Source organism: Zosterops lateralis (genome assembly GCF_965231275.1).
Source record: "Zosterops lateralis genome assembly, chromosome: 14".
NCBI lineage: Eukaryota > Metazoa > Chordata > Aves > Passeriformes > Zosteropidae > Zosterops > Zosterops lateralis.
The window spans coordinates 13,827,201-13,855,109 of NC_139774.1; the positions used below are offsets into that span (position 1 = coordinate 13,827,201).

Below are 27,909 nucleotides of genomic sequence, written 5' to 3' on the forward strand. Positions count from 1 at the left end.
TATTTTACACACATGTGCTGCATGAGGCAGACTGGCTTGTAGAAGAATTGGGAAATTTGGCTTGAGTATTTATCCTAATCTACAAATAGGTATGAAATCCCCCTTGACAGCAGTGATGCTTTTTTAGGAGATCACACACTTGTGTCATCTCACCGCAAGATTTCCTTGGTACTCAGTCACTCTGCCGAGAAACGAAGTGCAGGTTTACTAGATCTCAGCTTGAAAAATGTTACAATATCTGCTGCATCTTGTCTTCAGCAAGACCACCATACTTATTTTTTAATATTTATTTTTATACATACATATATATAGGCATCAGCTGCCCAACAGCTTCAGTTTGTCTTCGTTTCTATCCTATGGCATTGCATTGTCTTAAGCAAAGTCTCTACAAATCTGTACATTTAATATTTAAATTGCATTTTTATGGCAAATGCACGTTTTTAATTAGCCTTGAATAAAATTGTTAAAGAACGTTTGATGACCCCTGGAGCCTACTGCCTAAAAAAATGTAAAGCAAAGAAGGGATATGCCACTTCTTATTTTGGGAGGGATAAACATTATATTCTCTGGTTCCTAAGTCAGCCCATGAACTGCCCTAAAACAAATCCAAATCTTCACTTTTTTTTGCAATTCTGATATTTGTTTTGATGTTTTTTTCCTCATGAACTATATTTAAAATAATCTAGGATCTTCTTTTGAACTTCCGAACAACTCTAAAAATACATCAGCAATATGGAGCTGCCTCCTTATACCCTAATGCTGGATTAAACTCAGCACCAATAAATGATTTACACTGGAATGATTTTCAGAAATATCAAATTAATGAAAATACTCCTTTTATCTTGCTGTTTACCCACGTTCCACCTGACTCCATCTCTCCAAGCCTCACTACATACAATGCAATCATACCATCATACATCAATAATACAAAAAATACACAAAATATTAAAAATTAAGGAGCAGAGAAAGACGAATTACATCTGTTTTAAAATAGAACAGTGCTGTTGTACTGACTGCATTAGACACATCATCATTTTTTTATAATTCTATATTAAGCTTGGTGCTGACTGCCCTGAGCAGTGCTCTGGAGGTCTGAGGAAACCAGATGTGTTTGGCTGGGTGTTTGTGCCCATTTCACTGCTGATGACACTGGTCTTGATTGCATCCACAGAGGGCATGTTGAGCCTGTGCCTCCTGCACCATCCAGCCACAGCCTCACCAGATACACCTGAGCCAATAATCCCTAAGTAAAAGTAACCATTGATAATTAATTAATTATTGGTTGTTGTAAGTGTCAGTTTAAATATCTACTGACTGCAAATATTTATCATTCCTTATACAAGTATATCCTGGATATCCTTTGCCTTTGCCTACATGGTAGGAATTTTCATGTCGTCACAGAATCATTAAGTCTGGAAAAGACCTCCAAGGCCATTGAGTCCAACCTTTGACCAAACACCACCTTGCCAACTAAATCATTACATGGGGGACTCTCTCAAGATCCATTCTATGAAATCTCTGTGCTAAATACTCTAAATGGAAAGGCATCATTCCTTCACAAAAGAAATGTGGATGCATGACCTACATCTAGGAGGACAGTAGGGACACTCATCCTGTGCATCCATGTTGGGTGCGTGCATTTGTAACTGTATTTACCAGATGAGCCAGTAGGAGACAGATGCTTAATCATGCCACACCCCTTTAATTTATCCTTAATCATTGATTCACATCTACTGCAGGTCCCTCAAGTGTTCTTTTTTTCCACAACATTTACCTTAGCGTGTATTTCAACATGTGCTGCTCACTTTATGACTTCAGAGAGGATGTGGTTATGGTCTGACAGAAAGGAAGCTTTGCTCTAGATGGGAAGATAAAGCTCAAAAGCACCTACGCTGCCTCTTGAACACTTTTTTTTTTCTTTTTTTTCTTTTTTTTAAATTAACTGTCTTCTTTCTCGTGTTTCTTTCTTTCTTTGACGAGCTGCACAGCACAGACTTCCCATGTCCTGGGAGACGAACATTCTTGGCTCAGCCATGAATAACTGTGTGCTCCTGGAGGAACTGCTGATCAAGAAATCCCAGCAGAAGAGGAGGACTTCGCCCTCCAACTTTAAAGTGCGCTTCTTTGTCCTGACCAAATCCATGCTGGCTTACTACGAACATCGCCATGGGGTATGTTGAGCATTTTCTCTCTCAGAGTAATGGAAGGAAGGATGAAATTGGTTTAAGGGAGGGAAGGATGCTAATGGAGGGAAGGATGATCTTTGTTAAATTTTTTAAAACTTTTCTGGTCCTTGCTACAGCACCATGCACTGAAAATTGGTCAAATGGGTTGATTAGAGCTCCTGATCAGCAGGCATTTGGTGTGAATGGAGGAGAAAGACAACTCTACCCATTTATAGGAAGGATTTAGTTTTATTGTAGGAATTTGGCACAGGCTGTGTGTAAGAGCCGTGTGAGCCTGTGCCTGGCACCTCACACAGAGAAAGGGGTGACCTGGAGAGGTGTATTGTGAAGGTCACAAGTGTACCCTGATTGTATCTGTGAAAAAGTAATCCACAGCTCTTTACTCTCATTCTTTTCTTCGAGGCATCAGGCTGATGGCTGGTAGGAGATCCGAGCATTTTAAAATAAATTCAGCTGCCACACATAATGTGCAGTCTTTGGAGCTAGCTTCAGATGGGCTGTGATTATGAGATCCAGGCTCAGGCCAGGCTTTGTTTCCCCAAGTTTGCATTTTCCTGATTTGCTAAATATGAAGAAAATTAGAAGTCAATCTGTGCTCCCCATTGTGTTTAGTGCTCTAGTGAAGTGAGAATTATTTCTTTCTATTTAGCTGGATGGTTGCAGAGCCTCGTTACGGTTGTAAATAATCTTGCTTGTTTTCCAACAGTCCCTGAATGTGCTGTTAATCCATTATGTTTAGGCACTGTTCCTGTAGGCAGAGAAGAACTGTGCTGCCTTGGATCCAGCACTGGCAACTTCAAACCATCTGATCTTGCTCAGTTGCAGAAAATTAAGTAGAACCAGAACCCAACAACAAAAGAAAAGCACGATGCGCCCTCATACTTTATCACAACCTATTTGGGGTTATAAACCAGTTTTAAAGGCTAAAAGGCTTAAAGGTTAACAGTAATTTTCACCTGCATGTCATTTCTCTCAAATATGCCCAATGAAATAATTCTTTCTTTTTCTTTATAGTCCATGTTTCTCTCACCTCCATTTTAAACAGGATGCTATTCATTGCTGCATACTGTGACTGTCTATGATTTGAGACTATCTCTGTCCTCCATATTTTTCAAATGTCATTTTTGTAAGATTTTAAATTTCATTATAACCATTCCACTTAATTATTTGGGCCTAAATTTTGAAAAGCATCTAAATGATTTTGCTGTAGGTGTTTAGAGAAATCTTCACTATTAGTTTTCTTTGATGCTTTCTGAGTCTTGGTGGGTTTGACATGAATTCAGCGTAACTCTGACTAGATGCATTCACAGTAGGTGACTTGTCAGCATCTTTAGGGACTGAAATAGTTTGGAAAATCTGACTTGGTGACTTTCAGTGGGGCACAGGCTTCACACACTATGTGTTTGTGGAAATTTTCCCCCTGAGTCTTCCAAAAGGTCATTTAGGTGAGATGAGGGTTTGGTGTATCATCCACTCTGTCTTATATATTATTTATTTTAAAATTCACATATTATATATATGTAGATGTGTAGGTAAACACACATGCAACTTTAGAACCTTGTGCACTTTTGAGGCATGGGGGGAATATTTGTAATCACGGGGATGATTTTCCATGAAATGCTGATTTTTCTTCTCACGCAAACTATCAAAATCAGGTTGTTACATGAAAAGAATTTGTCACAAAGTAAAGAGAGAAGAATTTGTCCTCTGAAATACTCCCAGAACCGATCATTAGCCTCTTCAGTAATCAAAATTAGAGCATGCTGATGAGACCTCTGCATGGTCAGGCTATTGCTGTTCTGGAGAGGAAATCTTAGGGCAGCCCATGCAGGAACCATCTTGTTTTGTGCTGAGAATGGACGGAACCCACAGCGTTTGAGTCCACAGCCAGTGGAGGGAGGATTCCAATCATCCCTGGCCAACACAGGGGCTTTGCCATTCCCAGCAGTGCATCAGGACCAGGCTCCATGTGCAGGTGTTGAAATCAATGATCTGCTGCTCGTTCTCTGATGCAGTCCCTGGCACTGCTTTGCTCTGCTCCACAAGGACTCTCAGATAATTTCTGGGGCTGGCAGAGGTCAGAGCAGGCTGTCGCCATTGCCAGGGGGCAGTTTTCATGTGGCCCTGCTCTGGAGGTGTAGGGACATTGCTGACAGCTGGCTGCAGTGATGAGGAGCATCCTCAGGTGCTATATGGACTGACATATGGATGGGCCCAGCAAGTTTCTGGGCTTTTAAAGCATGGATTTTTCAAGGGAGATCTCTGGGGAGGTTTTCACCAAGGGTTTTCCATGAGTTTCTTTAAGAAACCCTAACCAACCTGTCTGGTGGATTCCTCTATTCAGAGTTTTGTAATGTACAGTTCCCATCTCTCCAGTTCCTGGTCAGTCAGTAACAACAGCCTGTGCAAAATGTCAGGTAAAACAACTCCTCAAGTGCTTAAAAAGTTGAGAAGTCCCACTGATTTCAGTTGGTTGACTTAAAGTGCACACTTATGCATTAAGCCCTGGTTTATATATTCTGCCTGTATTTAACACTCAGTCCTTTCTGTGCATTTTTAAATCAAAGGTACAAAACTACATTAAAGAATTTTTTGTATCAGTCCAAAACAAGGAAATAAGCAGGCCAAAATGCTGCAGGGATATTTCTGCAAAAGATACCCAAAGCTGTTGAGACAACTGACATCATAAAGTCAGGTTTTTTGCAATAACTGTAATGGCATTTTCATTGTAATTTTTGTCTTTCTGCCACAGCTGACAGAGAGCACTGTTCTCCTCAGGGGCCAAGCACACAGTGGCCCTTAATGTTAATGAAAGATATTTACATGTCTCATTAGGAGAATGAGCCCCCAATAACTGACAACAATAAGAAGCTGTGTTTTCTGGAATTCATTATGCAGTGCACAATGCAGGGCTGTCTTAACATAAAGCAAAGCCCTGATAACAGGCACATGTATTCAGCCCCCGGCTCTGCTAAAAGACATCAGAAGTGCCTTTATTATAATATGCAAACCAATTCCAAAGGCAAAATTTATTTGTTTCAGGGTCTGATTTTGTAGCTACTGTACATGTGAGTAAACAAGTACATGGGGGTAATAATTTTAACTATTTCAATGAGTTTGATCCTCACTAAAATAATGGATAATTCAGATGCTGTGATACTCTCAGGGTCCTGGGGTACTTGCTGCTCTGCAAAAGCAGCAGAGAAGTGAATCCCTCTGGGGAGGTGTCTGGGACAGAATTTCAAATATCTTTACTTAAACGCAACAAAAGCACTTGAACTGGTGAATTATCCATACCCCTTTCACCCAACAGCTTATGGTCCTGGGTAAATCCTTCAGGCACATAAATATTTTGAAATTTTATATCTTCATGCACTTGTGGGCTATTATTAGTCCAGCTGATAAAGGCAGCAATGAAAGGCTCACCCAGAAAAGGCCAAGCTCTTTTTTTCATTTACATCAGCACAATTCTTCTTACACTGGTCAGATGCTCAGGAGGTCACATAGAATGAGTCAGCCTTGTCCTGGGCTCTTTCATTCCGATCTTTGATACTCACATATAAAGATGGCAAAGATGGCACTTTAGTGGGCCTTGAAATCTGCTTTCAGTCTCTTGTTACATGAGAACAAATTAATAAACTTGGCTGAAAAGATTTTTATCAGCATTCCAAAAATTGGGTTGCTTGCAGCAGTCCAGCTACCCATGGGACAAAAAGCAGAGCTTTGCTCCTCACTCCAGTCCCTTTTACCTTGATTATTCTACACAGAATCCAACTTGGTTTTCTCCCCCAGGACTCTATTGTAAACAGACTAAAACTTTTCTTCTGAAGATCTCCATTCTGGTCTTCTTGTTGGTTAGAATAGCCATTCATACCATTTCTCATTGCTTTCTGTATTCTGGGTACCTTAGCAGTCATGAAGCTACAGTCCTCACCTAAAGAGAATTTAATTATGGTTTTAAAGACTACCTTCCAAATAAATATATATGATTAGATATGTCATTCTTCCTAACCTGCCATGTATTTATTAACTAGTACTGTTTGCTTGTCAGAATTTTCAACACCACTTGTTTTTTTGATGCATATCTCCAACTAATTTATTAATAATACACATATCGCCCACAAAGAAGTCAGGCTTGGCATCTGCCTGCATCACCCATTTCAATCCATTTTTATGTGATGAAATCAAGACAACCCTAAATAAGATGGAGACAAAGTACAAGTCTGTGCCTTAATGTCTAGTAAATCTCTGAAAACTTAGTAGGAACTTTGAATAATCCAAATTATATTATTGGAGTTGCTGGAGGATGAAGTTGATATTGTTTGTCACAATGAGCCTCATTTCTGCTGTTAAGTTACAGAACTATGGTAATATTGGTTGGAGGGCACTTCTTAAATTCATTTAGTCAGTCTGTCACCAACAGCAGGACAGGTTGGCTGTAACATTGACTGGCCACTGCTTCAAAGCCAAGGGCAGAGATTCCTCATTTTTCATCAACCTGTTCCAGTCCATCTTACCCAATATTTTTCTGGATATTTGCGAAGTTCCTGTCCATTGCTGTTCTCATTCACAATTCCCACAGCAGCATTCTGGTTTGGGGTGGTGATATTGTCCAGACAGGATTGCCTTGAGCAAAATGCAGGTTCTCTGTGTCTGGTGTCTGAGGCCTTTCTAACTACACAAACATGTGGTAAAGTCTGGTAATAAAAATAGCTCCTTTTTTTTTTTTGCTGGAATAACTAATTTTATCTTCCAGAATATGATTATAATAATTTTCTACTTGCCCTTTCTGTGCCTGCCCAGTTCTGCGCCTACTAGGTCCTTTTCTGTGTATTTATTAGTCTTTAACAGTTACCTTTTATTAGACTTCTTTATTGTGACCATTTTTTTGCTCCCAGTGCCTTTGACTTTCCTTTATATTGTAATCAATGTTGTAACTTATTTTATTGCAACGCCTGCCTGTTGCTCTATACTCTTTCATCCTTTCTGGCTGATTTTTAATTTTGGCCTTAAAGCTTAAATTCTTCTTTCATGAAAAAGTGATGTCATATACTTGATTTAATTTGGCTTCTTTTCTTCCACTGAATCCTTCATTCACTGCAATCCACTGCTCCCAGTCTTTGCTGGATTCAAGAATAGCTTTGAAGAAACTAATATAGTATTCAGGAGCTGTTCCATGTTCTTTTATGTAACATAAAAGGCTTATTTCCATCATATTAGATGGCTCATTTGAAAGCCAAGAATCTTCCTCTTTTTTTCCCTTCTGTTTCTTGATGATGGCATTGATTTTCTTGTCCAACCACTTGTGCTGATTGTAGGGATGGGCACCCTGACAACCATCTTGGACAAGACTCAAGCCGAAGTGAATTTTGGAATTGGATTTGGTGGAAATACAGGGCTGGATTGAGTCTATAAGATTGCGTAAGGATAGTAAATAGTTGAATGGAGGCATCTCAAGCACCAGCTGCAGATGGTTTTGTTATTTAACATAATTCTGTGCACTCTGCATCCAGGGTGTGCCCACCCCTAAAACACTTTCATGTTCTTTAGATGTGAAAACAGCAGTAAAAAAAAAATATTCTTTTAGTTCAAGCTGAAGTACAAAATAGTCATAATGAACAGGTAAGACAAGCAGACATACTTATGGATTATAGCAAAATACATTTGAGGTATTAAAATAAAACACAACAGCCAGGATTCTGCAGAAAATCCCAGTGTTATCAAGTATCACTCCTCTCCCATTTTCCTTTAGAACAGTTAGCATGACAGAAAATGCAAAATCCCTCACGACTTTCTTTTAAAAACCAATTTGGTCAAATTAGTTTTCAGATTCAAATTAGAAATTGGTTAACTTGTTTTATTTCCCATAATCGATGAAACTATCAGTGTTCCTAATGTGAGAAAACTCACGTTTTTGTGAAAAAACTCACAAAATACCAAATGTAGATTAGTGTCTAGGCAAAGTTGGTATGAATCCAGCATTCAACAGTTCTTAATATTCTAACTATTAATGAGCAAAACAGCACATTCCACAGAAAAGGAATATGATAAAAGATAGAAAGTAACTGTATCAACACAGTGTTCAAGGAGGTTCAAGCTCAAGTCTTTTGGTCAGTGGAAAAATACTTTAGCAGGAGGACTACCATTAAAAATAATTCCATCTTATTCCAGTGATATCTCATAAGCTTCTAGATACTATTTCTACCTCAAGAAATTCCTCTCCAAATTCTTTCAGAAGCCCAGCAGGGCCTGAAGAAAATCCTTGAAAGGCAGGACCACATGACTCATTTAAAAGGCTGAAGCTGACCGAGCCAGCTGAGCTCTCTGCCATGGGGAATTCCACCCTGCACAACCCTCAAAATCAGCTGCTGCCTCTGTCCAGGCTGAGCCCCGAGCCCAGCTAGAGCAGAGGGACAGGGAACAGGTTTGAAAGACAGGTGTTTGCTAAGAAAGGCAGGAGTCCGCCTTGGAATGGAAAATGTAAACCTCTCTCTCTGAATTATTATAATTTTGAAATTAAGGGGCTCTTGGGCAAAGATATGAAGGAATAACAGTTTTTTACTAGTATATATAAATAAAATTAAAAAACCCCAAAACTACAGCTTAATAGGAAAATTAAAACAGAATGCAGCAATACAAAAACTCTAATAGAGTCAGAATATAACTGACACCCTGTCAGTCAGGGTGTTCGTAAGTCCATTTAAATGATGGCTGCAGTCTTCCTGCAGTGACAGATGTGCTTCTGTTGAAGCTCTGATCCTGTAGAAGGGTGTAGTTTTCCTCTGAAGGTCCAGTGGCAGTGAGATGGGTCCAGTCTTCCTGTGGGAATCCAGTAGAAAAAGGTTGCCTGTGGTGTTCCAAATCTCAGATTATATCCAGGTAGGAATTCTGGGCTCCTCCCCCTGGGTGGAGCATCTCCCAATGGGATGATATAATTTTATCAGCCCTGCAGTGAGCCACAATGGCCCAGGAACAGCAGATATCCCCTGGAGGGAGGATGGGTCCTGGAAGGGATAAAGAACACTGCCCCACCTGGTTTTAACAGCTGGTCCATTAACAGAAGATTCCCTCCAGAGTTATGAGGGATGGGTCACGGAAGAGATAAAGAGCATTGCCCAACCTGGTTTCAACAGATGGTGATGGAATACACACTTTTAGTTACATCTTGCATTGCAACCTAAGACAAGGTGACACAGGGTCAAAGCAATGACCCTTCACCTACTTAGTCACCAATTAAGTATTGCTCTTTTTAGTCAAGACAGTGAGTGAAAACAGTGAATGAAGTTTGGCTCAGATTCTGACCGAAAAAAACCCCTGATGGGTACAGAGAAGGTCATTAAATGCTTTCATTGATGGAAATGCTTTTGTGGTTGAGCTTGCTGAGGACTGGAATTTCCTACCTTGCTCCACCCCAGCTATAAATCAGCTTTCCCCTACCCTCCTACCAAGGAGACATTGCATAGGAAGGGACACACAGGAGATGGGGAGACAGAAGGTGAACACAAACACCACTGGGCAAGGAAAGCCAAGTTGCAGCATGGACAGCCCTCAGCAGGGACTGCTGCTGAGGGGATTGGGACCACATGAATCTTTAATGGCTCAGTTTTCCCCTCACCAGAACAAAAGAAAGAAGATACAAGTTGTTATGCAACTTTATGAACCAAGCCAGCTTTATGAAGCACAGGGTGCTGTCTTCCTGCCAAGAAATGCTGCCTTTGGTCTCCTCCTCTGCAACTTGAGATAAGGCTCTGCCCTCCCCTGCCTCTCCTCTCCCTTCCCTCTGCTTCCAGCACTGGTGGCTACACCTTTTGCCAGGGCCCTTTGATAAACACAGTGGAGCTCAGCAAAACCTGTAAATACCCACTGAGAGACCTTCAGCCCAAACACTCGGTGCAGAGCCTTTCAGCCCCGTATCTTACAAGATCTCAGACCTTTGTGAAGCCTGAGAGTGCAGAGCCATGGTCAGGAAGTGTGATCACAAGCAGACCTGTGTCACCTGCAGTGGCCCTGATGGCTCCCTGCCCTCTCACCACGAGCTCCACATCCCTGCCCCAGCCTCAGACCTGAGCTGGAGGGAAGTGATTCATTTTTTGGGGTGAGCAGCAGTGCTGGTGGTTGGGTTTAGCACATGATAGATGCCAGGCAGCTCATTCCTTAAGCAGGCACAGGGAGATGCCTCCTTGTGTTGCAGGGTAGGGCTGTGTCCATTGTCCCACAGTCAATTATCCCAGCATCTAAAGCAATCAGGGGCCACCAGAGTCATCTGGTTTGTGCAGCAGACACAAACCAAATCAACGGAAGAGCTGCTGGAGCTGTGTGGCAAGAGGAGGAGGAGTACCAAAGATGAAGATATCAATGTGCTGGGCTTGTGATGCACCTGGCTCCTTTCAGAGCTGTTCCCAGAACTGATACATTGCAAATCATGAACCAAAAGAAAGAAAGCAGGATGAGCTGATCTGCAGCATGTGTGCTTCTCCTCCTGGAACAGCAGCCTGCCGTGGTCTTTCCACACATGGCACACAGCAAGACCACTGATGCCTTTACTGACCAACCAGCTAAAACATCTACCCAATTATACTCTGGGCAGACTGGAAACAACAAATGGAGATCTGTCAGCATGTTTTGTCTCACCCTTTTAGGAACAAGTCTCTGAGGTTTTTCAGAGACCATTCTTAAGAGGCTTTTCCTCTCCCCTTCCTTCCAAATGGCCCTGTTGCTTTTGTTGGATTAAAGTGCGGTCAAACATCACAAAAGCAGGGATACATTTAGTTGCTAGCCCAGTTTCTGGGTAATGCCTGGTTTGTGAGTGGTAATTCCAGTTGTTTGTCCTGCTGGAGGACTGTAATTGCTTTCTATCAGCAGGGTCCCATCTGCTGAGGATCTGCTGGACAATGCTCTGGCTGTGAAACGCACACTGATGTTGCTCTGCAACATGAGATTATGAGGAGCTTCCATCACTGAATTGTGTGATTAAAGGAACACAGTGGCTCATGAGAGCTGCAGGACAACTGCAAAAAGCTCCTTGAGAAGGCTGGACCCTGTCTTTCGGCAGAGTCCAGAAAAGCATCAACAAAAACCAGTCTGCAGGGAAAGAGCAGAGCCCGTGCCTGGCACAGCATCGCTTGCTAAAGCCTTAGGGGAGGAATGCATGTGGGTAAAGCCTGGGACTTCGAAGGGATGAGATGAAGGAGGGTTCAATGCTAGCAAAATTGAAGGTTTTTATAAGATATAAATGGCTTTGTGCCTCATCAAAAGGGTAGAAGTCTCAGGGGTAGAACAAATGATAGAGGAGGTTTTGCAGAAGAGAGGGGAAGCCAAGTCTGAAAGAAACAAGTGACTTGATAAGAATAAAAGGAAATAGATGGTGAAAATAGGGTGCAGTAATGCCTTCTAAGGTTTGCCAGCACTCTTGAGAGTTAATTGGTATTTACATTTTGGGGTGCTTTAAAGCCTTGGGTTTATTGATTTAGAAGAATCCCACACCTCAGAGAGCTACACAGGCAGATGTCTACAGGAGACAGTCCTGGCAGTAAATCCAGAGACACTGGTTAAACTGCAAGCAAATACAAATACAAACCACAAATGCACCAGCAAAGGCCAGCAAAAGAAATGTAAGACCACACTGTGTAATAATTTTCCTCTTTTGCCTCAAGTCCAATTATACAAAGGCAAAATACCCAGCCAGTCGTGCAAGAATGAGGCTTGGGGAGCCTCGGGGCCTCTCTGTTTTGAGGCTGTTTGACAGTGCTCTGTGGCAAACCTCCCCCCATCTCCAGAGGCAGGAGCTGCTGCCCTGGTTTAGGCTGAATTTAACTCTGAAATGAGGCAGGGGAGCAGCAGTGGGGTTGGCACAGTGGTGGGGGCAGCTGCTGCCAGCGGGGCAGGGCTGCAGGGTGGGGGTGACAGGGGGAAAAAGGGGCAAGAGGGGGCTGGAGAGTGTAAGACACAAGGAGTTGGGGCCCAAGGGAGGGTCAGAAGGTTGCCAAAGTCTTGCTGGGTCTCTGAGTGACAAGCAGGTATAAGGCAGCAGCTGAAGTTCAGGCTCTCTCCTGCTGGCAGTGTTTGGAAAACAGAAGCTTTGTAGTGTTTTGCTGTTCTTAAGTCTCACTGATTTCCGTCATGCTGTCCCAAAGCGGAGTGGGGGGACAGCTAGTGTTTAATCCCTACTGAAAATAAATCAAAACAGGAAACCAGCTCACTCTGAAGAGCAAACTTGTGTTGTGGATCCTGCAGAAGCACCAGAGGCTGAGCTTCAGCTCCACTTCCACCAGCTGCTCTCACCCCCTTTTGCAAAAGCTGAGTGCCACTGGCTGTGGAGCCATGGGGTGAGGATTCCACAGGGAACAGGGTACACCAAGGAAGCTGGGATACATCAATGCCTGTTCTTTTTACTCTTTCCCCACTGCCCATCCTTTTATTTGGGTACCTGATATACCCAAACACCTGGTGAATGAAAACAGAGGATGCCAGAGAAACACCTTTGTTGGCTTTGAGCTTTTGAGGATAATGTTTATTTCAAAATTCCCTGTTGTTTTTTTCTTATCTGAAAAGCCAGACGAAACAAAAAATAGAGGAATGTAGTTTTTTGGAAAAACGATAAAGTAAAAATGTACATTTTGGATGAAATGAATAGTTTTGAAATTCTCAGTACCCAAACTCTTCTTAATAAAATATTTATTGGTTTATATGTTTTCAGTATAAAACAAACGTGTTAGTAAACTGGAAATTTAATGAAAATAGTTGGGTTTTGGTTAAAAAGGGATTTCATTTTGCTGGAATAAAAAAAGCAAAAGCTCAATTTCAAATACAGGTTTTGACTGCTTCTAGAAAATGCATGTGCTGTTTTGAAATATATGTACTGCATATATGTACGTGTATGGGAATACATATAGAGAATATAAGAATTATTCTTTACGTTTTTAATGTCTTACATAATCAGTTAATTTGCTTCTGCTCCATTAAAACTAAATCTCCCACGGACACAACAGTCTGGTCTAATTATTCACTTAATCCACAATCATTAGCATCAACCAAGTGCTTTTCTCTGTCTTTTAGAAAAAAAGGACTTTGAAGGGTTCCGTGGAACTTTCCAGGATTAAATGTGTGGAAATTGTGAAAAGTGACATCATCATTCCCTGTCAGTATAAATATCCTTTCCAGGTGAGTCTGCCTGTTGTCCATACTGAGAAACATCATTTTGTATTTCAATAGCATTTCCTTCACAGTGCAGTTGTTAATCAACCCGTGTTCTTGATCAGAACCTCCACTCCAATTTAAATGAAACAAAATCAGTGACGTTCGGAGCTGCTTCTGAACAGTCCCTGCCACTCCACTTCCCCACATCATCATTTCGCACGTAGCTGGTTGGTCAAAGGGCTGCTACCTCTTCCCTTTGGTGACTCCCTTGTTTCCAGTGTATCTGGGATGACTTCTCATGTTTGTCTCCTTTCTCCATGCCCCTTTCCAGGTTGTCCATGACAACTACATCCTCTATGTGTTTGCCCCCAACCGCGAGAGCCGGCAGAGATGGGTCCTCACCCTGAAGGAAGGTAAATAAAAACCCCTTTGCCCACTCAGTTGTGGGACATGCTTATGTCTGACCAGCTTTGTCACAAATAATGCAGAGAAAATGTGCAGGAGGAGTCAATGTCTCCAATCTCAGTAGTCAAAGTGTTTATAACTCAGGTAGTGGGTTATAAAATCAAGTCGTTTGTAAATCTGGTGGTGCGTTTTCAGCAGAGATGGGAAATTTGGATGTGAGATGGGTTTTTTTGGGACCTTAATGACTGTCAGTGTCTGCAGGGAGGTGTCAGAGGATGGAGCAGTTCTGTTTGGTGGTGCCAAGCTATGGGACAAGAGGCAGAAATGATACTCAGGAGGTTCCACCTGAACATGAGAAAGAACTTCCCTGTGCAGTGTCTGGGCATGGATTGCCCAGAGAGGCTGTGAGGTGTCCCTGCCTGGGGATATTCCAGAACCATCTGTGCCATGTGCTCTGGGATGACCTTGCTTGAGCAGGGAGGTTGGACTAGATGACCCACTGTGGTCCCTTCCAGCCTGACCCATTCTAGCATTCTGTGATTTGTGTCTTTCTAAAATAAATTCTTAATAAATTACTGTAATTTGAGGTTTCTTCTTCAGGAAGAGATGAGGATTTTTCTATGGCTAATTTTTTAAAATAACCTTTTCTACCCAGAGAATGTTTCAGCTCTTATTAATAGAATTTTTGGTTACATGACAACCTTCTTAGAGAATTGATTATTAAGGAACATTTTTGTGGGTAGCTTTCATTTCCTGTTCACCTCATGCTGTGGTTCACTCACATGGGGCTGCAGTAACCCACACTGGGGGCAGAGACAGGCAGAGTGCTTGACGTGAGGAAGGTGTCAATTTGTTACATAAAAACTGCAACAGGCTTCTCTCACTGCTTTTTTCTGTTTTACAACACTGCTGCTGTTGTTCCCTTTGAAATCATTGTGCCTGATGGAGATATTGTGAAGTTCATGCACTGATTCTTGCAATCAGTTATTCACCTACTCCAAAGCTTCTACTTTATCACCTCTTCTCACTCAATATTTGGAGACTGTCCCCTCCTTTGGACAATTTGAAGTCTCTTGAAACAAGCCTGCAGAAACTTCTTTAAAGAGCAGATTATTTCCCTTTAGTTCTAGATGACTTCTAGAATAAATGTGGATGCAAATAAATTCATTTCCCCCCTTCTTCTTCTTCTTCTCTAAATGTTTTTCAGAAACCAGATACAACAACAGTTTGGCTTCAAAGTGTCATCCAGACTTTTGGTTAGATGGCAAGTGGAGATGCTGTGCTCAGACAGAGAAGATGGCAGCTGGCTGTGTGGTATATGACCCCACCAAAAATGGTAAGGGACTTGTTAAGAACATCCTGACATGGAAAATATTTATTCCTAGCAAAAATAGAGGATTGAATCATTTTTGTACAGAACATCAAAAAATATGTTAGATTTCCATAAAGAGACATGTTTCTGGCTTATCTTTTACTGTATATGGCATTTTCTTTTTTTTAAATTAACATTTTCTGTGTGATGCTTGGTGCTGGTTTTGGAATGACATGGAGAACTAAGACTTTGATCAGCTGTGGGCAGTCAATAAGCCATAACAACTTTTCTTGAGATAAACGCATTCAGCAATGTGTGTCCTATTTTAACCAAACCTAACTATTTTTCCTCTGTGGTTTCAATGGGCAAGCATAATCTTTGCTTTGTCTGATGAAAATGGACACAAGGGTTCAATCATTCTTCACCAAAGAAACATTTTTTACCTTGAGTCCTTAAGTGATCTGTACCCCTGTTTCCAAGCCCTGGTGAGACTCACTGTGTGGTTGGCAGGTCTTGCTCTCAAAGTCCAAATCTTACTGTTCAGTGGGTTTATATCACCTCTATCAATTAATTGCATTAATTTCTCCCTTGGTTTTGTCCTCACCTACTTCAAATTATCTTTCTTGATTTATTTTCAGCCTCAAAGAAGCCTCTTCCTCCCACTCCTGAAGATAACTGGGTGAGTGCAGTGATACTGCCCTTAGTGTCCTGCCCTGTGTGATTAACTACCAGTGGGGAATATGTCCTTATTAATGTTCACCACAGTGCAGTGACCTAGAATTTCACCTGTGATAACATTCCCTGGGCATTCTCTGTGTAATTAAAATATTTATATGAAATTAATTGTTCAAAAGTGCTAAAGATTCTCATGCTGCCACCACACCCCACTAGATGCTCTGGGGTGCTTTGAGGCTTTTGAACCCAAGGACACCGGTGCTGCCAGGAAAATACCACTTTAGAGAGCATGTCACTGTTTTTAATGAATGTGAATATTAATATGAATATGAATGTGATGAGCCTTGTTGCCTAATTTGTGCAGAAATTGTTGCTAGACCCCAAGGAAGTCGTGGTCATAGCCATATATGACTATGAAGCCCAGAACCCGCAGGAGCTGACGTTACAATATAATGAGGAATATTATGTGATTGACAGCTCTGAGGAACATTGGTGGCTGATTCAAGATAAGAATGGGTAAGTCCTTTTTCAACAGCCAATGGACACGTCCTTTATAATTCCAGTTTGTTCTTTCATTAACGTAAATATTTAATCCCTCTTGTTCAGCTTTTGAGAAGCATCCTCTTATTTACAGGGAAAAAGTGACGGGAGGTTATTTAGGGTAACCTTCTTCCATTTGCTTTTGCTTCAGGCAGCCGAAGAAAAGGATCTGAAAGTTAATTTTACAGCAATAGACCATTCAGACTGATATTTGCAGTAATACACAGGGGGGAAAATTGTGAAACTCTCCAAGTTTAGAGGCGCAATCAGTTGTTTTCTTCTCCGGTAACCCTACTCAACACACACCCACGAGCACTTTTATCATGCAATGAGCAGGCAAAGCTTTCAAGGCTGACTCCCACAGATGCAGAGAAAATCCTGTCTGCCAGCACACTCACACTCTGTCTTGCCTCTCAACAGGCATGAAGGCTACGTGCCAAGCAGCTACCTGGTGGAAAAATCCCCCGAGAATCTGCAAGTTTATGAGTAAGTTGTGCCTGTGTTTTTCTTGCACCTCTGAGTGCCCTGGATTTGGAGCTACAAGCCTCAAATGTCCCCCCACCCCACCTGACATTCCACCCTGGGGATGCTCCATTCAGAAGATTTTCAGGAGATGCATTCCTGGCCTAGAAACGCTGATTCAGAGTCTTTTGATGTTTTCAGGTGGTACAATAAGAACATCAGCAGAAGCAAAGCAGAAACTCTGCTCAGGGATGAGGTAAACCAGTGTTATGTACGGGGTGGATGGGAAATGATAATTAATTAACGACAAATGAAGCCTGCAAGGGCTGCTTTGTGTAAGAGAGATGAACCCTGGGTTCCTGCTCTGTTTGTGTCCTTAGTGTGTGATGTGAGATAAAGGACCGCCAGCACTCCCCTTTTATCTCCACTGAGAGAGCATGGATGGAGCTGTGCCATCCAAACACACCAGTAACTGAGACTGGAGGAAAACAATGCTTCAGACCACTGTGCCAGCTGAAAATTGGGATTTTAGCTCATCTTTTCTGTCTCTGCAGGAGGCCTGTGGATGCCAGTAGTTCTCTGAAAATCTAACCAATCTTGTGCTGACGTATTTTGGGTGAAAGCCAAAAAGTATGGCTGTGGGTTTTATTTTTTTAATTGTCTGTGTGTGCATGTAAGCACACATCTTTAATTTTTCAGTTGAGCCAGAGGTTTCCAGTGAACACTGTACTGAAAATACAAAGAATAAGCTTCTTGTTCAAATTTTCCACACAAACACAACGTTAATTTTTAAATCAGCTCTTACATTAACAGGTGGCTCTGTTAATGAACATAAATAAAGTGTTCCTTCTTGGAACAGTAGTATTTTATGGAAATAGGAGCATTTTTGTGTGGTTTTAAAAATTCTTGTACAAAGTACTAGAAGACAAGTCCATACATGGTTTAGTGGTCTTATTTTCCTTTCAGTCCTACCAGCACAACTTTTCTGTGGTAACTACCCCCATGTGGCTGCAGAGACTTTTGGTTCAAAGCCTTGCAAACTTTACAGCTCCCCCAAAAAATGTGGCCAAGTTTGTGAGTGATCTTTGGCCAGGCTTGGTGTCAACTGAGAATGGAAGGCCAAGAATAGAGCTTAGAGTGACTTGGGCAGGGTGCTGCCTCCAAAACTTACCCACCTCCAGTCCTGGAGCCCTCACTGTGCATGACTAAATGCTTCTACAGCAGCAGAGAGACCTTTCTTAGAGCTTTCCTGTGCCAGATATCGTGTGGTGCAGATGCAGCAGATGTTGTGCAGACATTGAAGGGCCAACCCTAGGAAGTTCACACCTCAGAAGGCTGATCCCACCTGGGCAGAGCTGCACAGTCAGCAGCTCATGCCCAGGGATGCAGAAGCAGCTCAGCCTCTGTGTTCACCTGGAGCTGATCAAACCTCCAGGGAAAGAGACCCAGGCAGGGTGCACTTGGTGGATTAGCTCTGCATGAAGTGTTGTGGGTGGGTAGAAGACATAAAATGGAGGAAACCTTCCATGTAAAGCAAAGGAGGAGAGCACAGGCATTTGGGATGCCAGATGAAAATTTTCTTTATCTGCAAACAGAAGAAAAATGTGGGGTGTATTACCAATATATAGGTCAGTACAGCACATTCCAGCCAAACTGTGATGTCAAATCTCATTTGCCATCTGATCCATCCAGGCCAGTGGGATCATGCCCTTTGAGGCATTTTAGCATTCAGATGAGTGGAAAGCAATTACAGTGAAAAGTTAAAAAGGAAAATTTTTCTGTGAGTGCCACACTGCAGGAGCACTGCTTTCTTACCCACTTTAGATACTGGATGACTGGTGTACCTATGAAAGGGCAGGATCATGTCCAAGGTTTTCCAGTTTGTGGTACATTGGTAAATTATCATTCCTACACTCCCACGTGGATTCTCTGGTGCTGAATATACTGTGATTTGTTCTGTGGCTGCTCACTCCACGGGGAGCACTCAGAGGGGTTTGCCTTTCCACTTGGCCACACATTTCATTGAACATGTGTTCTGTCAGATAGGGCTGAGGGCAGTCAATGGATTCAGAATTTCCAGAGGAGAGATTTGGAGGGACAGAGAGGCACACCCACATGTGCTCTGCACGAGTGCCTACATCTCATTTCCTCTGAGCGCTCTGAGAGGAAGCTGAGCACCTAAAGAGCTGTGCATGGAACACACCAAGCTCTGTCAGTGGGGTGATGGCTCTTTTTTTTTTTTTTCCCTATATGTTTAACACATCTTCATGACAGGGCCTATTTTTTTTTTTTTTTTTTTTTTTTTTTTTTTTTTTTTTTCCATTAGGTCTCTAACCAGTTTTCTTTCCTTTGCTCCTGTTCCAGGGTAGAGAAGGGGCCTTCATGGTGAGAGACTCGAGGCAGCCTGGCATGTACACAGTCTCTGTTTTCACCAAAGCATTAAGGTACAGCTGAGCTCAGCAGCTTTTCACATCAATTACATCAATGAGATGGCTTCTATCAGTGTGTAATCTCTGTATAGTTGTTTTGGCATTATAACAAGAGAGCAGAAGGCTCATGAAAATGATAGAGGGAAAACACTTCCAAAAAAGGCAGAAGAGTCAGCTGCCAGTCTCAAAGTGTATTAAAGGCTCCACTTCTCCCTGAATCTAAATATGTGCCTATAAATAGTCCCTTGGACATCACTGGGGCTGTCATTCTGATGGCATTGTCCCCTGAACTGAAGTGTCAGTAGGATCGACATGGGCTGTGTGCTGGACTCATCAGAGGTGGGTAGTGCAAAACAAGTGAAAGGGTTTCAGTGATGGGGCAGAAAGTTCTGTTTCACAAAGAAGAAGCAGAGAAACTTAGTACACAACCTTCTCTTATCAGGAAACCTCAGCCTTTCTCTCAAGATGAAACCATCTGTGAGTGAGAGGGAGAACATACAAGTACACAGAGTTCATTGGCAACTTCAGCTCACTCCTTGCTCCTCCTCCATTCTTTCTGGGGGAGGGTTCTCCCCTTTGCTCACTTGTTTCTGTTTATACCCCAAATCCCTGTCTTTTTTCTTGCAAGCAAAATTTTCTCTCAAAAGAAAACCTCCTCTTTTTCAGCACGGACAACAATCCTGTTATCAAGCATTATCACATCAATGAGACAACTGACTTTCCCAAGCGATACTACCTGGCAGAAAAGCACGTGTTTGACTCCATCCCTGACCTCATCAACTACCACCAGCACAATGCAGCAGGTGAGGGAACCTGATGCTGAACACAGAAGTTGCTGGTTTGCCAGGTGACTGTTTTGAATGAAGCAGGGCTCCCAAGGCCTCTGTCCTTACAATGAAGTGTTAAATGGCATCACCTTTTCTCCCACTTATTCTGAAATGAGCATTTCAGGCCAGCTTCCAGCTTCTACGATTACATCCTCACTCTGGTTGTCCTTCTAAGGCTGACCATGGCCAACACAGATGTCATAATGACATATTATGGGGTGTATTACCACTGCCAGGCCAAGCTATCTGTTGGAATTACACTGCAGGGTCTTCTTGAGGTGATCTATCCCTGGGCCTTGGTTTGACACAAAGTCAAGGACATGGCCAGTATCCATAACCAGACATGGTGACTTCCATCCCCACAGTCCAGGAGTACCAAGGGAAATATCCCATAAATACATTTGGAAATTCATCAGAGTTTACAGAGACTCAAAGCTCTGGATGTCAGAATGGGAAATAAGCTGAACGTGCTCAGAACTGGCTTCCTTCTCACAGGCAGGAAACCAGAGCCTGCACAGAGGTTCAGCTGCCCTCAAGTGGAGCTGAGAACTCAGTGCAATAAATCTGCTTCCAGAATCCAAGCTGCCCTGTGGGGTGGTGGCAGGCAGGCCCCCCATGGCTGTGGCAGTAACAGGAACGTGTCCCCTGTCCCCAGGTCTCGTGACGCGGCTGCGATACGCGGTCTCCTCCTGGAGGAAACAGGCCCCCATCACCGCAGGGCTCAGCTATGGTAAGGCTCTCTCATGACTCTAGGGGAATCAATCACACTCCTGGCTGGTTAGCTGGGTGATCCCCATGGATATTGAGGAATATTTGTGTGGTTACAGCCACAATAAATGGGTTTCTTCAGGCCTTTCCAGTGCACTGCTCACCAGATTGTCATCTTTGCCCGTTGATAAATGACAGAACTGGTTGTGCTTGAGGGAAGTGATGAGAGCCCCGGGGTCACTGTGGAGTCAATATTAAATACCAAAATGAATGCTGAACAAAGGGGATGGAAATAGGAGCGTAGAATAATTTGATGAAAGCTGAGTCCCTCCTGAAAGATGTCTTCATTTGAATATTGTTGTCAATGGAATTTTGCCGGTATCATCTTTATTGTAATTCTTGGAGACTTCAAAGAAACTCGAGCCCCATGTTGTGCTGGGTACTGTACTGGTAAAAACAATCCTCCCTGAAGAACTGGATAGGCAAGACGAAGGGGAGAGAAAGGGGATGTTGTTGTTCCTACCCTTAAACATGACCTGCAGCATGGACTAGTCAAATGAGCTATCAAAGGTCAGACAGGCAATTTGAGGGAGAGCCAGAAAGTCTCAGCCTTTTGGAGTCCTGCTTCAGTGTTTTAACCCACAAAAGCTTTTTGTTTGGCCTTCTATTGCTCAGTCCTTACTCTTTCTCCCTTGCATCCAACAGGAAAATTGGTCATTAATGCCTCTGAGCTCACCAGAGTGCAGGAGATTGGCAGTGGCCAGTTTGGGGTGGTCTACCTTGGCTACTTGCTGGACAAGACCAAAGTAGCCATAAAGACCATCCGTGAAGGAGCAATGTCTGAGGAGGATTTCGTCGAGGAAGCCAAAGTCTTGATGTGAGTGGTAGATTCAACAATCACACCCTGTGGGATTCATAGCACTGAAAAGTCAGGAACATGAATAGAGAATTCAGACTTGAATCTGCTGTGTATCTTAATAGTAAATAGACTGGTGAGCTCTGATGGCTACAAAGGAAGACAATTCAAAGTGTAGCTGAATTACTGTGCTTCCAAGTCTATCAATATACAGAATGGTCTTTCAGATCTTTGCTGTCAAGGAAGGCAAGGATAATTGATGGTGCATTTTTGAGAGCAAAGCAGTTTTTCTCAGAAAAAAAAAAATCTCTTCAAACTTAAGAGCAATATCATTGAAAAGCCTTACCCATAAAATGCTTTGCTTTGCACAACTGAATATATATATATTATTTATATATTTGTCTTTGGTTTTATTGACTTTTTTTGCATTTTTTTGCATTTCCCTCCCCACAAGACAGACAGAAATGGATTTTATTTTTGTTTGACTGGATGGTTTTCCACACAGACAAATCTTTTGGTGACCACTACCATTAAAATGGGATGATATTTAGTCCTTGGTCTACACTTCTGCAAAGCTGGCCTTTGCAGTGAGCTGGGTGCAGCACTGTGGCATAAACTGCTGTATATAACACCCTTGCTGTGAGGATGGCAGGCACTGAGCCTATTTCAGCCTCTTTCCCACCTTCCCTCCCTGTCCCACAGGAAGCTGTCTCACCCCAAGCTGGTCCAGCTCTATGGGGTGTGCTTTGAGGTCACTCCCATCTGCCTGGTGTTCGAGTTCATGGAGAACGGCTGCCTGTCCGACTACCTGCGGAGCCAGCGGGGCAGCTTCTCCAGGGAAACCCTGCTGGGGATGTGCCTGGATGTCTGTGAGGGAATGGCTTACCTGGAACAAAACTCTGTCATCCACAGAGACCTGGTATGTTGGCCCCATGCGGACTTTTCTCTTTGCTCCAGAGAGGTGCTTTTTCCTCTGTTTTCTTCCTTAATTTCAGCTTCCACACTCCTCCTGCCTGTCTGTTTATAGGGGATCCTGTATCTGCCCTTACTGCAAAAGCAGCACAAATACTTTAGGGAAAAAAAACCACCAAACCAAGCACTGCACTGGAGCACTGATCAATCTATTCCCCTTAACTGCTTTTGAGAGAGAAGAAACAAGCCCATAAAATTTGTCTTTTTTTTCCTGAGTGGACTCTTTTGCTCCCCAAGAGCCACAGTACTGACCACTCTTCATGTCTAAAATCAGTGAAGATGACAAAAAGCATAAGTCATGTATAAACATGCATTGATGATAAAATAGCTTTAATTAAAGGAGTTTCAGTCAAGCTCCAGCAGTCACTGCTGCAGTTTCATTAGACATGCAATGACTGTGAGTAGCTGTGGCTATTTTAGGGTCTTGCTCCACCCTTTCTGGGCAGCAAGGGCCTGCAAGTCAGAATGATGGTTGAACAGTTTTCTGGCAGCAGGATCATGCTGCAAAATGTACAGAGAGTATGAGAAGCTCTGGGTTTTGTCCTCTTTGTATGGCACAATGTCACTTTGATGCTCCTTTTTAAAGCATTATCTGCTCTCCCAGGATAAAAGCCCCTGAGTGGCTGTGACAGTGTTTTGGCTCTGACCTGATGCCTTTGCACCTTGTTTTCTTGCAGGCTGCCAGGAACTGCCTGGTGGGGGAATCCCACGTGGTCAAAGTGTCTGACTTTGGGATGTCAAGGTAAAGGCACCGAGGTTTTGCACCATCCCCTGGGTCTGTCATGGGATGGGAGTAACTCAGCATTCCTTTTTTGCGTCTCCCAGGATTGTCCTGGATGATCAGTACACCAGCTCCACAGGTACCAAGTTTCCAGTCAAGTGGTCTGCCCCAGAGGTTTTCTCCTACAGCAACTATAGCACCAAATCTGATGTTTGGTCATTCGGTAAGAAACTCTGGTCAGAATGGAGAAAATTCAACAGCCCCAGCTGAGAAAAACAGAGGGCTCAGGGCTTGAGTAAACTCTCCTCAACACTGCATCCTCTGGACTCCAAGGGTGTTTTGCCTGAATAATGGCTTAGAAAAGCAAGCCTAAACCATTTAAGTGAAAGAAAGGAAAGAAAAGCAAACTAGATTCTAGTCCCTAGATTCTTCGGAACACTCCAAATATTGCCAGTTTAATGCATGATGCCTCACTCAAACCCCCTGCCCCTACAAATTTGCTCAGCTGACTCCATTTGCTTTATGCTGATCTGAAAATGTTATTTCACTGCTCACACTTCTCACCTCATTTCCTGCTCCACAATGCATTGTTTTATGGCTTATGTCCATTCTTTGGGCTCCCTTCTGGACCCTGACAGATAAGAGCACCGCTGTGTGTTTTTCCCCAAAGCCATAACAAAGGCTGTCCCCTGGGCTGTGGATCTGGCACACTCATGGGCCTGGCCCCTCTCCAGCCCACACAGTGAATGGGGCAGTGTGCTGTGCACAGCTCACAGTCAATGGGGTGCCACTCAGCCCTGGGGCCAGCAGTAAATAATGCAGGATTATAACCTTTGCCAGTCTGTGCCTGTGAATTCTGTGCCTTCCCTCGCCCTTTGCTGGCTGAAGCTGTGCACTCCTGGGGTGGGCTACGAGCAGCACAGCAGGACCTGGGTGCTCAGGCTCTTCACAGACTCAACAGGGAGATGTTTCAGAGATCCTGGCTGGCATCCTCAAACTGTACAGCTGTGTTAGGGCTTGGGTTTTCAGCTGTCTACTGAGAATCCAAGTGAAAATGCTTTTCCAAGTAACGCACCGATGTTGAGCTGCAGAAAAGAGCAGGTGGAAGGTGACCCTGGGCCTGATGAGGATTTTATTTGCCACTTTGTGATTTTTTTTTTTTTTCCTGTTTGGTTGCTCTAGGAGTGCTGATGTGGGAAGTCTTCAGTGAAGGTAAAATCCCCTACGAGAATCGCACCAACGCAGAAGTGGTGGAAGAAATCAACGCAGGATTTCGGCTCTACAAACCCAAGCTGGCCTCCAAGGCCATTTATGAGGTGATGAGCCACTGCTGGAAGATGGTGAGTAGCGTACTGGAGAGCCTCTATTTCCCAAAGAAAATAACTCCCTTCCCCTTGGCTTTAGGCAGGAGAGTTGTACATTCTACATGCTAACACAAGATAAAATCCTGGAAGTGAAGCACTGTAGCTTTCATCTGCATTAGCAAGCAGACTCTGGGGTCTCTGCCTTTTATTTGACTTCACTGAGAAGCCCATGTAGTGCACCTAACTCAAGTTAATTCCACAGTTTCCGTGCTGAGAAAGCTGTGGATCTGTGGGGCTGAGTTCTAACGGTGGTAAAAATGACAGCCAAGCCATTACAAGGTACTTAGTGTCCACCAAGCCAAATTCACTGGTAATAGAAAAGAAACATTGCACAGAAGGAAGCTGGTTCTTCCACTGGCATTTTCTCTATAGGAATAGATTGTATTTTTGTTAATACTCAGTTTCTTCCCAAGCTTTTCCTTGCTAACCTTGCCATTTCTCTCCAGCTGACATTAATGTTCTTCCTCTCTCTTCTCTCCCTTGCTCAGGGGAAAGATGAGCGGCCATCCTTTTCTCTTCTGCTGTTTCAGCTGAGTGAAATCTCTGAGTTTGATGTGTAATCATGGCACTGTGTGCTCAGCACAGCCAAAAGACTCCTGAGAAGAGAGAAGGCTGGATTTTCCCCAACAAAGCATTAACAGGAATCCTCTCACCATAAACACTTGCCATATGCCTGGGGAGAAGGAGAGGGCAGAGGCTGGTACTTCCAGACAGACAAGATATCCCCAGGTCTTCCAGAGCCTAGACAGACACAGGCTTTGCTTTGGCCAAGAGTGTGGTTTGCATCTTAAAACCAGAAGTGACTACTGAGCATGGAGTCCTGAACCACACGGTCCAGCAAGGGTGTCTCTCCTGGAAAGACAGTCTCGAAATTAAGAGATCTGACATCGCTGTTCTATTTCCATGAACTCTCAAATGAAGGTCTTCCCTGGAGGGAGATTAAAAAAAAAAAAAAAAAAAAAAACGCTTTCTTTAACTGAGAAGGAGTGTTTAGACATTTCCCTGGCTCTCTAATTCAGAGTGGGCTGGACCTGAAGGCTCTGAACAGGAATAAGCCTGGGAGACACAGAAGCAGGCTGGATTCAGTGACTGCATTTCTGATGCTGGTATTTCAAGGTGGTTTTGTTTTCCCTTTGCATGATTTTCTCTGCAACTGTGGCATAACAGGAACAGGATTTGGATACCTGATAAGCTGAAGGGGTTTCTGTGTGTGCATGTGAGTTTGTGAGGGAGGAAGAGAAAAAGAAATGTATGTGCTGAAGAGTCTTGAAATTCTCTCAAATTGCATTGTACAGTGAGTGGGAAAATGGGACTCTGATGCAAATGAAGACATTCTTGGAGGGGGGAAGTCAGAGCTGAATGTTTATATTGATTTTTTTCTTCAGTCTTTCTACATCAGAAGATTAATTTCCATCCAATTTCTTTGAACAAAGTATGGAGGGAGGACTGAGCAGTGCAGAGTGTTATGTGATGCCACTAAAGGACAAGACAAAGTCCCAGAATCTGATTACCTGTGAAAGGTACAGGAATCTACTCCTGAACTGGTGTATTGACTGGGAAGGAAGGAGCCAGAAGGCTCAGGAGGGAGCCAGGAGGAGGAAATGTGCAGAGTATGTGCTCAGATCACCAGTGAGCCTGAGAAGAATTTTCTTGTACTTTAAAAAGTGTCACCACAAGTAAAGACTTCTCCCTCTCTTCTGTGAACAAAGGCAATGACCAAAGAAAAAGTCCAGTGTGAATGGCATGCCTGGGTTCTCCCTCCTCAAGGAGTTCCACATTACATGATGACAGCAGAAGGTACAAACAAAATCCATCTCCTGATATTTCAGTTAAAATCTGTCATTTCACTGCAAGGCAGAGACACTGTTTTGACAAAAACTGACTCCAAATCCAAATGTGTGGGTGTTGGTGTCCTGCAGAATTTGTAAATAAGATCAGGAACTTTTTGCTAAGCATTAACAATCACTAGAGAAGTCAAGAGGGCTCACAGATGATATGTGCAGATTTGAAATGTGTATTTTTGATGCTTCTCTGTTTGGGCAGGTGAGAACACGAGGAAATCTTACACGACAGCAGCTTACAAAAACTCTCAAGTGCAAACTTCCAGCAGCAACCTCCTGTCATTACACAAGTCAGGTTGAAATATGTTTGCCAACAAAAATGGAACAAGGAAATAATGTAATCCCATGATCTCACATATCCTGTGTCAAATTATTTCTTCCTTGAAAGAGGCTTAATTTTTGGTATTTTTTCAGGCTTCTCATTCTAGGGTGGCTTTTAGGTGCCAGAATATCTTTTCAGGCATATGGATATGGGCAAGGCATCAGTTCCTGCCTTATACATCTCCCCACACTGTGACAGGGGTGTCTGCAGGCTCACAGAGTTCAGCTTCTGGCTCACTGCCCCCACCATCCTTGAAGGAACCAGGGGTCTGTTGAGCATGAGGACATTGCTATTAAGAAGTAGCAACATTGCTCTGCTAGGTGACATTTCTGAGGTTATATTTATATTTGGATAAGTGTAATATTTATTAGCTAGAGTGGGTTGCACAAAATATTATTGTAATGGTTTATGCTCAGTTTTATTTTGTAGTCTTTCTATGCACACAATATGGACTTTTACAAACAATAAAATTGCTGAGTCCCAACTGTGACTTTCACTATTTGTGAGCAAAACTGCAAAAAAAGGTGCACCTATAATCATACAGTCTGCTGCTCTTCCTCCAAATCCCCTCCACCAAGATGCAAAGAGGCATCTTCTGGCTTTCTGAAATATCTCTGTTCCCCAGAAGTATGGTTGTGTTCTGGGGTCACACAATGTGCTGGGTTTATGGGGGTAGGAAGCATTCAGAATCTCTGCAAATATTGTCATTTAGTACATAGACCCCAGATTTTTATGTCTAACTATAGTGGCTTTAAATTTTCTGAATCTTCATAAAACTGGGGGTGGTACTATCTGAGAGGGTGTCTCCCCATAATTTACAGGGCACTTCAGGAATCTCAAAAGGGCAGTGCCAGACTGGGATAACTACATGGTATCTCTGTACTCTAACAGAGTCTCCCCTCACCACAGCTCTGTCTGGGGCAAGTTTAGGTGGGTGCCCTTCTTGTGGCTTGACCAGATCCATTCCAAAGCAGAGCTGAGAATATCAGTCTCCCACTGCAAAGTGAGTCACCTTTCTCTGAACACCCTTTCTCTGCCTCCTTACAAAGCATTTCCAACCTGCTGAACGTTTTAGCTGCTGCCCCTTTTCCTGGCTGTGTCTCACCAGGGTGGGAGGTTGTGCTTGTCCCTCCTTTTCCTCGCTGGTTATCCC

At 43.0% G+C, this 27,909-nt stretch overlaps 1 protein-coding gene across 2 annotated transcripts; it reads left to right on the top strand.

Annotated features, from left to right (window-relative positions):
* The first annotated feature begins 1,831 nt into the window (after positions 1-1,831).
* ITK (IL2 inducible T cell kinase) lies at positions 1,832-27,164 on the top strand. Of its 2 annotated transcripts, XM_083872079.1 has the most exons (17): positions 1,832-2,171; positions 13,242-13,346; positions 13,654-13,735; positions 14,935-15,063; positions 15,678-15,718; positions 16,079-16,230; positions 16,675-16,740; positions 16,918-16,972; positions 19,081-19,160; positions 19,812-19,948; positions 20,628-20,702; positions 21,386-21,557; positions 22,239-22,455; positions 23,186-23,250; positions 23,334-23,452; positions 24,412-24,569; positions 25,082-27,164. In XM_083872079.1, the coding sequence occupies exons 1-17, from the start codon at positions 2,001-2,003 to the stop codon at positions 25,151-25,153; spliced, it is 1,896 nt and encodes a 631-aa protein (XP_083728205.1). In that variant the 5' UTR covers positions 1,832-2,000; the 3' UTR covers positions 25,154-27,164. The 2 variants fall into 2 exon arrangements, with proteins under 2 accessions (XP_083728205.1, XP_083728204.1); XM_083872078.1 differs by lacking the exon at positions 25,082-27,164 and having other exon boundaries at positions 24,412-24,693.
* Positions 27,165-27,909: the final 745 nt, after the last annotated feature.